This window comes from Narcine bancroftii, chromosome 3 (assembly GCF_036971445.1).
Source record: "Narcine bancroftii isolate sNarBan1 chromosome 3, sNarBan1.hap1, whole genome shotgun sequence".
NCBI classification, from domain to species: domain Eukaryota; kingdom Metazoa; phylum Chordata; class Chondrichthyes; order Torpediniformes; family Narcinidae; genus Narcine; species Narcine bancroftii.
The window spans coordinates 247552982-247567622 of record NC_091471.1 but is presented as its reverse complement, the minus strand read 5'-3'; the positions used below and the strand labels follow the sequence as shown (position 1 = coordinate 247567622).

Here is a 14641-nt window from a genome sequence, read left to right as displayed (position 1 = left end):
GCAAGTGGTTTGCAGGTGGATTATCTCAAGTGATATTTAAATAGCAAACCATCAGCTCTTGAAATTTGTGATTAATGTAGCACTATAATGAGTTTGTATAATTAGATTCTACAAGAAGGATGTCCCACATGTTTAGAATGAAAAGGTATCATGATTTAACTACTTGATGGGACAGGTTCTGACTTTTGATTCGGCTAGCCAGTTGGATGAGGAATTATATTAAATATCAAAATGTAAGTGTTAGGAGGATTATATATGCCAGTGGTACTGCATTTCCTTTAATAATTCCTCAAGTTTGAGGTTAACTCTGATTTGCAAAAAAATAATGGCAGAGTAACTCATTTGTTATGTAGTGCATGTCGGGGCTTGCCTAGGAGTATTGAATTTGGGAAGTTAATTGTTTAAATCATGGTGTAGTTGAGGAATTATCAGCTCATGGTTTGAGTTGTGTGGTCAGGGATATAACTCTTTCATACACTGATGCTTGGTAATCTTATCGCCTTTTAAACAGGAGCGTGCTGGAGTGAAGATGATTTTAATTCAAGATGGTTCACAAAATGCTAATGTAGATAAACCACTCCGGATTATTGGTGATCCTTTTAAAGTACAGGTATGATCTTGGAATATTCCTGGATTTATTTATCAATAATACTGTGCCATCTCTTGCAACCAGAAAACTATTAATAGCTAAGAACACCAAGAATGAATTGCTGTCTGAAAGTTTCCTCAGTTGGAGTTGCTGGTCACCTCCAGATCAATTGTTGGTTAGTCCCTTGACGTGGACTCAATTGGTTAAATCTGATTGGGCAGTGGTGGAGGAGGGAGCAGCCAACATATGAATCACACTTGGGTCTCATTTTCCTTCGGTTTCATTACTCTCTGCTTCATGAATCTTGCAGACCAGAGAGGTTCCAGCTCCCACTTGACCCCCTTGAATTGATGCTATTCACAATTTGGGTTTGAAATTGGCAATTAGATAATCATGCAATGAGGGATAATATTGACTAGTTCATCAGAAGAAATGATAGCTTATTAATTTTTCAGGAACCTTGATGCCTCAGCAGGTGGGGGCTAAGATAAGATTCAGCAGGAGTGTTAATTGGTCAAATAGAGTGAAACCAGTAGTTGTTCATCAAGGAACTTTCCTTTCTCCAAACTCTTCTGAACCTGTCATCTGAAAAATTTTAAATTTAATTAAAAAAAATTATTTACAACATGATGGAAGCAAATTCCATCTATTTAAACCAGTGCTGCCCAATTACACTTAGATTAACCTGCAACCCTACATGTTTTGGAGGGTGGGAGGAATCCGGAGCACCCAGAGGAAACCCATGCAGACACGAGAGCTTATAAAGACAGCGATGGATTCGAACCTGGACTGCTGGCGCTTAAAAGTGTCACTCTAAATGTCACACTAACTGTGCCACTCATGGTTTGTGCTTTGGGACACTGTTCAGCATGAAATTGACCTCTCTTTTTTCCATGCATTCAAACTTTCTCCTGGATTTGGATTGATGCATTCATTTGGGGAAAGAAAAATCAGTTGACCGATCTTGATTTAAAATCTTGGCCGAAATGCTGGAAGAAATCTATTACCTAATTTTGTGAATGGCTCCAAGCCTAGATAACAGATATGTGTATCTTTGCACTGCAGTGCTGAGCAGTGAAATAGGGTGACTTTTATTTTGAATGATTGCAGCAAGCTCGAGACATGGTAATGGAGATTCTGCACGAACGTGACCAGGGAGGATTTGGAGACAGAAATGAATTTGGGAACCGGGGTGCTGGTGGTGCTGGTGGTTTAGATGTAAGTAGAAGCATTGACTTTCCTTAAGTTCATTTTATTCGAGTTGAGGAAAATGATTTTTATATTGTATTGAATTCAAAAGGTGTCAGAAACCATGTGGCAGAGTGACTTGTTTTTGAAATTTTGTCCTTGAACCTCTGCCAGGGATGTGATTATCACACTTAAATGTTATAAAAGTTCATCTTTGTTCTTTTACTCTTACTAAGTTGGCCAAAGGGGTACAAAAGATTATGGTAAATTTTATCATCGTCTTTTTCTGAGAAGGCTTCTGCGATATGCAAAGTGGTTCGTGTCTTCCGGAGACTGTAGTCAGGGAGTTGCATTAGTACCATCTCAAACTTAAGATTATCAAGTTTCAACTAAGAGACACTAATAAGTTGTATGACACACTTTATGCAGACTTCAGATAGGATTGAGTATTTGAGTTATTTTCTATGCAAGTGTATGCTTCATTTTTGGATTCACGATTTATATCTGAACTTAATCATAACAGTTCATGGCATGGAAACAGGACATCTCAGCCCTTCAAGTACACACCAGTTCACTCAATAAGGGCATCACAGACCTGCTATTGCTAAATCTTTTGTGGCTATATGCACTTGTCCCTCTAAGAAATTGAACACCGACCGCTCTGGGGTCGCGTAACTATTTAGCAAGTCTCGTTCGTTATCGAAATTTCTTTTTACTTATTTTTTTATTTTGTATTTTTCGCACCCAGGATAAATGTGGAATTAGCAACATGCTATTTCATATTTTTTATCTATTCCGAGTATGAGAATGATATTTCCAATCTGTGGAAATTCCTCGTCTAGTGCAATCTGAATTAGCACTGGTTTAAATATCAAAAAGTTCAGCTGTAGCAAAAAGTTTGTATGATGTATGTAGGCAATAACTGGTGAGAATTGCATTCAGATGCAAGATTATGAATAAATATGTTGATATTGTGGCCTTTGTCTCAACTTTTTTTAAACTTTAGGTACCAGTGCCACGGCATTCGGTAGGAATCGTGATTGGAAGAAGTGGAGAAATGATCAAGAAAATACAAAACGATGCAGGAGTCAGAATACAGTTCAAACCAGGTCAGTTCCATTCTCTGCTCTTAAGAATATGATAAAACAGCTTTTAAATCCAGTATTTTTCTCTACTGTCCCTGAAGCCAATGTGAAAAGAGCACATTTGGGTTTAGTTAACAGAGTGTGTATACTTGACATTACTCCTTGTATCAGCCATCGTGGGTCTGGTGATCCTTGTTCCCTGGTGGACTAAATAAATGGCCTTCTGGCATTGGAGTTGTTATATTCCCAGGTGGCAGGATAATGGGCTGTCTGGGGCAGTATTGTACAAGACCAACCCCCTCACCCCCCAACCTGTGTTCCATGCAGATGGTTTTAAATGGTACTGTTCAGTGAGCATTTAATTTTTAAATTTAGAAATGCAGCACAATGGTCCTTCCAGCCCACACTGCCTAGATACACCCATGTGACCAATTAACCTGCTAACCTCGTATGTCTTCAGATGCTATTTTCCTGTCTAGTGATAAAGAATAAATTATTTTAATTTTTTCCTATCCCCTTTTCCTAAAAATGAGACTGGGAGATGTATGTAAGAACTTTTCAATTTAACAATCATCCTGGCATTTAGAATTTTGCAGAGATTTATTTTTGAAGCAGCTAATGTCAATGCTTCTGGCTTGAATAGTGTGTGACCAAAGAGCACCGAGGGGTTTAGTATGTTTCTACTCCATATGGCTTCAATCCCAACTCTATGGGGTAGGAATTTAACGGAGCACAGGATGGGCCTTAGCATTGGCAAACTTAACTCCACAGTTTTTTGGCTAGTTCAGCCACTCCCCAAAGAATAACTTATCCTCTTGAGAAAGGAATGGTGAGCGGTGAGCGGGGGGGGGGGTGGCATGAGAAATGGATTCCTCCAACCTGGGGCGCCACGTTGAGGTCTGGATTGTGTAAACTTTAAGTCACAAGGAAGAATGTTGCCATCGTAGGAATGAAATTAATATCTTGCCACTGATTAACATTACTGACAAAATAAAAATTCTTCACTCCCTTTCCAAAAACATGTTTCACATTTTTAAGCATTTGGATTATTGTTTCAGGTGCTGTCTGTACCAATTGGACTTAAATTCTCTGGAAGTGTTAGCCTACATCTTTCACCTTTTTCTTTCCTCCTTTCATCTCGTAGATGATGGGTCTACGCCAGATAAGATAGCGCATGTAATGGGACCTCCAGAGAGATGCCAGCATGCTGCACAAATAATTACTGACCTTCTGCAGAACGTGCGGGTATGGACTTTTGTTCTTGATTTCTTCTGAATTTATTTTTCTCCCTTGTTCCATAGATAATATACACTTGTTGGCCCATATTCATAAGAGACCAAGGCATAGTGGTTCCTTGATAAATATCTTGCTGGATCACAATGCTGTTTGATCCACCATCTGTCCAGGCACTGAAAGATACTGAGCTTGTAAATTGTTGCAAACTTCATCTGTGCTTGTAAACTTTAGAAAGTCTTTTCCTTGAATTATAACAGAGGTTATTTGCAGTAAATTTCATACTGTGAAGCCCTCATTGAAAGCTAATGCTTTGAGCATGTATCATCTTCCAAGGATGTATTTGTGGGTTTCCTTATTGAAATTTCCACTCAATAATTCAAATCTGGTTGACCAGGCAGTAGGACAGGGCTGCACGAAGCATTTCTGGTATGGGTTAGTACAATGGATAGCAGCATTCTCCACAAATGTTTGAGACTTTGAGTCCACACTCTTGCCCTTCTCAGAGCAAGTCAATCAGCAGAAGACATCTTGCTTTACAAGTGACTATTTCCCCAAGAGTACAATAACTAAACAGACAATTTCTTGAGTCCAGAAGAATGAGCTGCAATCTAATACAAACACAAAGTTGTGAGGTGCACGACAGATTAGAAGCAGGAATTGTATTATCCTCCGATTGGGGTCCTGGTCAAGTCTCAAATGTTTGGCCATGAGGAAGGTGATCCTCACCTGGAGAGTGATGGGCCTTTTGAATTATTTTACTCTGTGGAGGCTCAACTGCTGATACGTTTGGGCAATCAAGAGATGAAGGTTAATGTATAAAAATGATGCTGTGGTGGAACAAACATGAGAGGTTGAAAGGCTTTCTGCTGTTTCTTAGTTCTTGCTCAATAAATGAAATTTTTGGAGGTTGGGGGTGTATTTCATATTCTTGAGCTTTTGAATCCATTTGTGCATCTCTTGAACATAAGTTCGTAATTAATCATTTTAATTTATGGAAAGGCCATTTATGGTAACACCATTTAAATGGTAAATTTATAAAGAGTTGAGTAAAAGAAAGAAATTCAAGTTTCTGTTTGAATTTAGAAGAGGCATGTTGAAAGCTAATTTAATTAACCACCTCCATGTCATTTAAAGTTACATTAAAAAAAATTGTAGGAAACACACACCTTGTTTTGCAGTATCTTTGGAGAGGGAACACTAACTGTCGATTGCTGTTGTCATGTCATGCTTGGCAACCTGGCATCATCCTGAACTATTGATCCTGCTTAGCTCTCTGCATGCAGGAACAGACTTGAGTGTTTGTGCCATTCTCTGTATGGTTTTGTGTAATGAAATGTTTGTGACTGTTTGTATAGGCTGGGCCACCTGGTCCCCCAGGGCCTGGAATGCCTGGTCCTGGCCGAGGAAGGGGCAGAGGTCAAGGCACATGGGGCATGGGCCCCCCTGGAGGAGAGATGGCCTTTTCGGTCCCCAGCCATAAGTGTGGTTTGGTCATTGGTAGAGGTAGGTCAATCATGTAATCTTGACTGTTATCATGCTCCATTGCATTGTGCATGTGCCATACCTTGGCATATTTTATTCCTCAGCTTTTCGATTTTCATGTGCCTCCTGTTCAGCATGCTGATGGTGCTTGACTGGATCATTAGTATGTAGATTATTGCTGATCCTGTAGCTAACCAATTTGTCAGCATATGTGCCCTGGTGTTTACCAGGCGATGTTTTGCACTGTAAGCTTTTGGAGAGTCCCTTCCCTCTTTCACCCTTCCCATTGATAATGTTCAGTTTTCACTGCAGGTGATGTACTATTTATGTTGGTATTTTGCTTTATTTTGTGAACAGCTGGCTTCTGTATTTGTTGGCAAAACTGAAGTGAATTGCTTAATCCTTGCAGGTGGGGAAAATGTGAAGGCAATCAACCAGCAGACGGGTGCTTTTGTGGAACTGCAAAGACAGCCGCCTCCCAACGGCGATCCAAACTTCAAACTGTTCACCATCCGCGGGTCCCCCCAGCAGATTGATCACGCCAAGCAGCTTATTGAGGAAAAGATAGAGGTAATAGTAAATTCTAAAATCTAGACACAGCACGATAACAGGGCCATTTCAGTCCATGCTGTCCAATTTACACCCGATTAACCTATATCTCTGGTACCTTTTGAATGGGGGTTGGAAACCACAGCCCCCGAGGAAAACCCATGCAGACATGGGGAGAATGTACAAACTCCTTACAGACAGTGCAGGATTCAATCAAACCCCGGTCTTGATCACTGGCGCTGCAAAGGAATTGCGCAAACCGCTACAGCAACCGTGACTCCCCAAACCGTCTTCTATCTGAAGGAGTTCATCACTTAACCAAAAAAAAGCAGTAAAACAAGCTCATTGAAGTTAGCACCAATGATCAATTTTCTTAACTTGTCTGTCTCCAGCTACTTTTGCGTGTTTGAGAAGTTTTTTTTAGTGAAATCCCAATTCACAGCTTATTTGCTGCTTTACTCAAATGTTTGGCAGTTGTGGTTTAACAAGTATGTTGTTCACCATCAATTAATTCATATGAAGGACAGTGGTAATTTCCATGCTCTTATTTGTGTTCTGCAAGCAATGTTGTGCCTATTCTCTAAAATGGAATTTGTGCTGTTTCCACTTCAGGAATTCAGCAAGTTACCACAGCCTGTGTGCTTTCTTCCTCACTCCCTTAGGCCATTTTGATTCTCAGTTCCTCTTGTCTGCATTTTTTTGCTTCCTTTCTCTCCACCCCCCCCCCCACCCCAATTTCTGCCTGATAATTGAAAGGAGGATGAAACTATTTTTTAATGTTAATTTTATACCTGGTAAGAAATGTACTAATCTTTTGTTTCCAGGGTCCATTGTGTCCTGTCGGCCCCCCGATGCCTGGTGGACCTATGGGACCTTTCCAGCCAGGACCCTTCCCTCAAGGACCTCCAGGAGCTCCTCCTCCCCAGTAAGTAAACTGATCATTTAACAGCATCATTATAACTTTGCTGTTCGCAGCAGTTGTGATCTATTAGGCAATGAGCAAGGTCACTGCTCTTCAATAACATGAGATCCAGGATTATTTATTTCACCAGTTACAAATTTTTAAAAAAGAGTTACTTTTGGCACGTGGCCTCAAGCCTAAAGTACCCCTGGGGTCCCAGTCTGTGACATCTATGACTGCTTCCTGTTGATCAGGTGGAAGCTGGCTCAAGGTTTGCTGGGAATCATGGTGGTGTAATAATGCCAAAGCTGTATCAGTTGTGTTTGGGGAAAATAAGACAAGCTATGCCATCATTTTCAATGGTGCATTTAGTGGATATTCTCATTGTGGGTGCAGAGTATAATTTCCCCATCATTTTTTACACGAAGTTGCCACCTCCTTGTTGTTGAAGTTGGCTGATATGTGAGGTTTGAGCATGAGATTGACATGGGCTTCATTCTTGCATTCCTTGCATCATACATTAACCACTTCCTTTTTGCCCCTAGTGTATCCCTTGCAGCCTTCATTGATAAAACTGGTGCGTAATGGAACAGTAAATGGGGAAATGCCTGCACTGAAGTCCCATCAAACAAACTGAAAAGTACAAGGCCTAGTTGTTGACTGAGCAGCTGACAGGACACTTGGGTCTCTGTTCTTTTCCATTAGGCAGGTGTCTTTTCTCATTTGGCAAGAGAAGGATAAATGAATACGAAGATTTTTATTTGTTGTGATGTGAACTGTCTAACTAGCATTCTTCCCTGACAGTCCTGCTGCTGGTGGCCCGCCTCCTCCACACCAATATCCTCCTCAAGGTTGGGGAAACACGTACCAACAGTGGCAACCGCCTGGACCTCATGACCCAAGTAATTATTCACATTTTCTTGCTTTGTTCACGGGGTTTGAGCCACAGTTTCAAAGAAAGCCTGGAAGCACTGATTCACGCTCGTATCATTCCACACTGATTACCTTTACCACAGGGCCCTGGCTGACATCCAAGTGCTGCTGAGGTTCTTAATTCTGTTTTCCTCTTCCGGTAACACAAACTTGCCAGCATCCCTATGCTTCTTTCTCTTGGAATATTTTTGTGTAATCCTTTTCTTCACTCCTTTGTTTGATCATGCTCAGGAATTTTGTCTCTAAACCCCTTCCACACCTCAACATCAACTTTTCAGTTGTATTTAACTAAGTGTAATCTGCTATTGTACTAAATGTCAGCTGCAACCTTCCCTGTGTCCTGCTTTAGGATGTTTTACCCTGGAAGAAGTTGGATGAATGCAAATTTTGTGGTTTGGAAGTATTTTCTCAGTTTGTTCATTTCATCTTTGAAAACCATTCTGCCCATTTTCCAACATTCATAAAATATTGCAAACAATGCCATTTTGTCCATTTTCCCATGCCAGCTCTGAGTTTTCAATGAATCATGCCCACCTGTTCCTTCTCAGTGACCTTACAAATTGTCCAGTTCAAAGAATTTGTATAATTTCCCATCTAAATATGCAGTTGAGCTTTTGGAATAGTGTCTGAAATGGTAAGTTAAAACTAGTTTTTTTTTTGCTGATTAACTTGTTTTTGACTTTTGATTGATAGAAAATCACAATTCTTAGTAATAGATATACTGCCATCCAGATTTCCTAACTTCTGCTAAAAAATAATACATTGTTGGTCTACTGAGGCTTGTGGCTGCCTGCACGGTTCAGTGCAACAATTCAGATGGTTATGAAGAATGATTCTGGTGCAGGGCTTGAATCACAGGCCAGAATTATTAATATTCATTTGAGATGTTGATGTGGCAATCCTGACATTAATGGTCCATCCCCCGTTGTCCTTGATTGCGGTGGTGAGTTGTTAACATGGATAAGTCATTCTCATAAAGGGTCTTTTCAACCTGAATTATTAACTCTTTTCCCATAGATGTAGCTTGATATGAGTATTTCAGCATTTTTCTGTTTTTATAATGTCATTAGACCCGTGGGCTTCATCTATCTTTAGTATAAAGGCTGATCTGTGGCCCAAATCTCATTGGCTTCCGTAGAACATTACAGTACAGAAATAGGCCCTTCGGCCCTTCTAGTCCACGCTGAACTATTTTTCTGCCTCGTCCCACAGACTGCACCCAGTCCATACTCTTCCCATCCATGTAACTGTCCAAATTCAAATTAAGCTGTATTCACCACTTCACCTGGCAGCTCCCATCACTCTGTGAAATTGTTCCCCCTAACATTCCCCTAAACTTTTCCCCTTTCGCCCATACCCCATGTCCTCTGGTTTGTATCTCACCTACCCTCAGTGGAAAAGGCCTACCTGCATTTACTCTGCATATACCATAATTTAAAATACTTTTAAAAAAATTTTATAATTTTAAATAATTTCAAATCTCCCCTCATTCTTCCTCACTCCAGGGAATAAAGTCCTAACCTGTTTAACCTTTCCCTGTAACTCAGTTCCTGAAGTCCGGGTAGTTTCCTTGTAAATCTTTGCACTCTTTTAATCTTATTGACATCTTTCCTGTAATTAGGTGACCAAATTGCAAACAATACTTCAAATTTGGCCTCACCAAAGTCTTGTACAACTTTACCATAACATCCCAACTTCCATACTCAATGCCTTGATTTATGAAGGTGATGGGAGTCAATAAAAAAAATTGTAATCTTAATTTTGATTTGGCAGTTTGCCATCAGCTACAGTTTGCCAAGGAGTTGTAAATTAAATCCCAGCTTCAATGATGAAAGGCTCATTTTAATCCTCTGCCTTTCAGAATAACCTCTTCCCTCCCCTCTACTGCTCTTAAATTTTCTGAACTCATTCACATATCCATACTGAATGTAAGAAAGTGCCTGTCTGTTTTCCACATCGGAAACACACATTTGAAGAACTAAAACCATATTTTTTCAACTTCTCAGGAGTCAAATACAACTGAAGTAGAAAGTTATAATTAACTAAACTATATCTCACATTAATTAATTTTGTAACTCTGCACACATATTCATCCATTCCTCCTGAGATAGTGTTATAGATAAGTCCTTCTCCCATTTATCCTTCGTTTTGTAATAAATCAACTGTAACCATCTTTTCCTGTAATAATGCATACATTTCAGAAATGAACCCTTTCTTCCCCTCATCAGCAATTAATATCTCCAATTTAGTTTGTCCAGGTAAAACCAAATCCCGTCCAAAATTTTCTGTCAATAAAGCCCGAGCTAGATAATAAACAAGATGAGGCCATTTGGTTCCTCATGCCTTCACTACAATTGTATTATCATGGCCTGTATTGTATTTCATTATTACTTAAAAACTAATGAATCCCTGATTCCCTTGCTATCTAAAAAGTCTGCATAATGAATATGCTCAACTGAAACTTCGCAGCCCTCCAGAAAATTCCAAAGATTAACTACCTTTTGGGTAAGGTATCATCTTCTCATCTGAATGACTAATCCCATTTTCCTTTGTTCTTGGCTCTTGACACCCAAGGCCAGATCGAGAACTCTGCATCTTAGCCCTTTTTTGGATCTTCACTAAGATCTTCTTCTGTTTCTCTAAATTGGCAAATGCAGGCCGACTCTTTAATTTGTCCTCATGAGCAAACATTCCATCCCAGGAACTGGTCTGGTCTCTTGTCCCCCCTCCATCCCGAGTTTCTCCTTTCTTGGATAGGCAAACATATTCCAGATGCGATTTCAACCACTGCCCAATTGGTTCAAAAAGTTTGTTCTTTCGGACTGAAATTTTATTGCAACAAAGGGCAAACTACTGTTTGCAAGATTTCTTGATAAATCTGCGTGCTAACAGTGATTCATGTGGATTAGTAAGGAGTAAACCCAACTTCTGTGGGCATTTTCCAAGATAATAAAAAATTAATGTTTTTTTTAAATTGGTATTAACTTTTGCTGATATTGGGTTTGAACTTGGTTTTCTGCTGTGCCTTGAGGGTCAGGAATGGCTGTAATTGCTTACCTGTGCATAACTTATCTGGTGGGGGGGGGGGGTTATTGTTGGAATAGGTCAATCATTGAGCTTGCAAGTTCTTTTTGATTTCAGTATTTTTTCCTTTCTCCATCCTCCTTTGTACCCTTGCTTACCACCCATTTCCTTTTCAAATAAACGAACAAAGAGAAGCTGGAAGGACTCCACAGATTAGACAGCAGCGAATCGTTTAATGCAGAATGCCGACCTGAAATGTTGACTGACCATTTCTTGCCGTGGATGCTGAGTCCCTCCAGTATCTTGGTTCACTCCACATTTGAACATTTGATGTTTTTTTTTGTACTTCCCTTTCAAATAATTCAGAATATCCCAGCATTTGTCCAGGGTTGCTTTTGAATTTTTCATTCCTTCATGGGAACAGGATCTCTTTGCTATTTATTTTTTTTCTTGGCTTTGGTGTTCGAAGGTGGAAGCTTCTTGCTTCTCATCCGATCCACCTTGCCATGAATTCTGTCAGTGATCTTTTGTACCAGGAACCGCCTCTGTCTTTTGCCATTGTTTATCTGACCTGTCTTGAACCTTCCCTTGCGCTTGGGTTTCCTGCCTCTCTTTCAATTGTGGATAATTTTTGTAGTTGGGCTGAAATATTGGCCACATGTATGTGTAAAATTAATGGTGCCTTTTGTGGTACAGGTAAAGCTCCTGGAGATCCAAATGCTGCAGCCTGGGCTGCCTATTACCAACAGTATTATCAACAGCCTGCCGCTCCCGTCCCACCCCAACAGCCAGCTGCTGCTCCTCCGGGGCCAGGTAAGATTGGTTGAATGTTTCCCATTTCTTGTACAGTTGAAGGGAAATCGCATTGATGGTCCTCTGTCATCAACTCGACTCCTGCATTATGAAAAATCTAGTTTTTAAGTGATTTGAATGGGGATCACTTGGGAACAGCACGGTTTGAACCCGGCGCTGTCCGTAAAGAGTTTATACATTCTCCCTGTGTCTGTGGGTTTTCTCCGGGTGCTCCGGTTTTCCTACCCTTCAAAATATATGCGGGGGGGTTGAAGGTTAATTGTGTACAGCTGATTTCTGTCATGCATCCGAATTTCATTCTGACTGACCGTTTTTATTTCGAAATGGACGAAAATCAGAAGTATATTAGCATGGCCTGTAGAAGTCTAAAATCGTCATTTTCAATTCCAAATTGACTGTCTTCCTCAGCTTCTTGCTAGATCTATCAGTAGGGGATGGGTTTTTCTTTCTTCTTGCCATCTTCTTTGGTGAACTTACCGATTGGCAACTGAGAGATGGTCGCTATTGTACATACACAGATTATTTGGTTTTTTTTGTCGTATGTATGAATGGGCATGGATCGTAAGACAGGGAGAGTCTGTATTTGGGTAGTGCAGGCTCGTGGGCCAGAAGGGCCTGTTACTGTGCTGTGTCTAAATAAAAATTAATTTAAATTTACTTAAATTATTGTAAAATATGTAAGCCACGGTTGGGTAAAAGGTTGGATGAAATTGGTGCACCATGTTCTTTGGCTTGGCTTCGCGGACGAAGATTTATGGAGGGGGTAAAAAGTCCACGTCAGCTGCAGGCTCGTTTGTGGCTGACAAGTCCGATGCGGGACAGGCAGACACGATTGCAGCGGTTGCAGGGGAAAATTGGTTGGTTGGGGTTGGGTGTTGGGTTTTTCCTCCTTTGCCTTTTGTCAGTGAGGTGGGCTCTGCGGTCTTCTTCAAAGGAGGTTGCTGCCCGCCAAACTGTGAGGCGCCAAGATGCACGGTTTGAGGCGTTATCAGCCCACTGGCGGTGGTCAATGTGGCAGGCACCAAGAGATTTCTTTAGGCAGTCCTTGTACCTTTTCTTTGGTGCACCTCTGTCACGGTGGCCAGTGGAGAGCTCGCCATATAACACGATCTTGGGAAGGCGATGGTCCTCCATTCTGGAGATGTGACCCATCCAGCGCAGCTGGATCTTCAGCAGCGTGGACTCGATGCTGTCGACCTCTGCCATCTCGAGTACTTCGACGTTAGGGATGTAAGCGCTCCAATGGATGTTGAGGATGGAGCGGAGACAACGCTGGTGGAAGCGTTCTAGGAACCGTAGGTGGTGCCGGTAGAGGACCCATGATTCGGAGCCGAACAGGAGTGTGGGTATGACAACGGCTCTGTATACGCTTATCTTTGTGAGGTTTTTCAGTGTCTAAATAAAAATTAATTTAAATTTACTTAAATTATTGTAAAATATGTAAGCCACGGTTGGGTAAAAGGTTGGATGAAATTGGTGCACCATGTAAACTTGGAATAATGCTGCATTTGACTGGGATAAGTGAGGTTATTAAATTAAACTGTAAGTTGAAGAACAACTTCTCCCGAAAAATTCCCTTAAGTGGAAGGTAGCGACTTGCTAAGTAAAATCAATCAGTCCCTGTGTTTGATGGTGAGAGTTTTCATTGCCTATCTATGCACCCTTGTGATGCTGCCCAGTGAGATAGGCTTGCATTTGTGACCTCTTTCACAACTTCTGTGTTCCACATAACTGCCAATATTTTGAGAAGTAGGTTAGAAAATGGTGGCATTGCCTAAACTGCTGTAAGAGCAGTGCTTCTGCTGGTGTGGACCTGTGGAAAGCAGGGAGCGAAGTCACAGTGCTCCCGCGGGGTCTAACCGCCCAATTCGACTGCCATCAGCTCCTTACAGGCTGTAAATGGCTTGTAAATTGAACCGACGGTAGTTTTTAAAACTACTGCACCCAATTAAGCGGAACCTGTGAACTGCAGCAGCCGTGAGGGATTGCAGACTCCGAGAATCAGAGGACTAGCTGTTCGAGAAGGAGAAGCAGAGGAGTTGACCCACAGGGTGGTGACCATGACGGCAGAACAGTGAGGGGCTCTGAGGCTGAAGAACACACAGGCGGTGGGCTGTTGGCGACTCGAAGCGAGGAAGCCACACAGGCTGTGGGCTGCTGGCGACTTCGGTCGAGGAATTCACACTGGTTTGTGGACTGCTGGACACTACCTCAAGACTGGCTGAAGAAGTATCGAAAGTAGGATGTGAGAGGGTGCCGAGGGCGCTGAAGGGTTCCTGATCATGTTGGAGGTTTTGATCTGGAACAGTGGTTTGCTGATGGTTTAGACTGGACTGAAGGGGCTGGGGAAATGCTGGACACTCTGGGCCTCTGACGAGATTATCTTTTGCTTCTCTTTGTCTGACTGCAAGAGGTGCTTCAGGCAATTTCTGCCAATGGTGAATCTGTCTGCCTGATAGCAGACAAGGACAACTTCTGTAATATTGCAATTTTTATTACATGACAATAAACGGAATCATGAATCTTATCTTTTAAATCTGATGGGCAGTTCGTATGAAGCGGGCTCACTGTCAGCTAAGTGGTTCATACGAGCCAATTACTTTTACACAATGCCACTTGACATGCTCTTTGTGGTGGAACAAGAAATCTTGAACAGAAGAACGATTTCCTGAGTGCCGTTTGACCTGCTGAGTTCCTCGAGCATTTTTATTTTTACTACATTCACACCATCTGCACTTTAGTGTTTCACAACCGAAATAATTTCCTGGCTTCTCTTCCAAATAGTATGGTGGAATCTCATTCTTGGGAGATCAGTCAGGATTTGGGTGAAACACCTCGTCC

The 14641-nt window shown here is 41.3% G+C and overlaps 1 protein-coding gene across 1 annotated transcript in view; it reads left to right on the top strand.

Annotated features, from left to right (window-relative positions):
• The window catches only part of LOC138758477 (far upstream element-binding protein 2-like), a 60420-nt gene that overhangs the window by 32114 nt on the left and 13665 nt on the right, over positions 1–14641 (top strand). The window contains 9 exon segments of the mRNA XM_069927436.1: positions 512–610; positions 1700–1807; positions 2784–2886; positions 4007–4107; positions 5454–5601; positions 5990–6150; positions 6954–7054; positions 7835–7932; positions 11684–11800. Coding sequence (XP_069783537.1) covers positions 512–610; positions 1700–1807; positions 2784–2886; positions 4007–4107; positions 5454–5601; positions 5990–6150; positions 6954–7054; positions 7835–7932; positions 11684–11800 — 1036 coding nt within the window.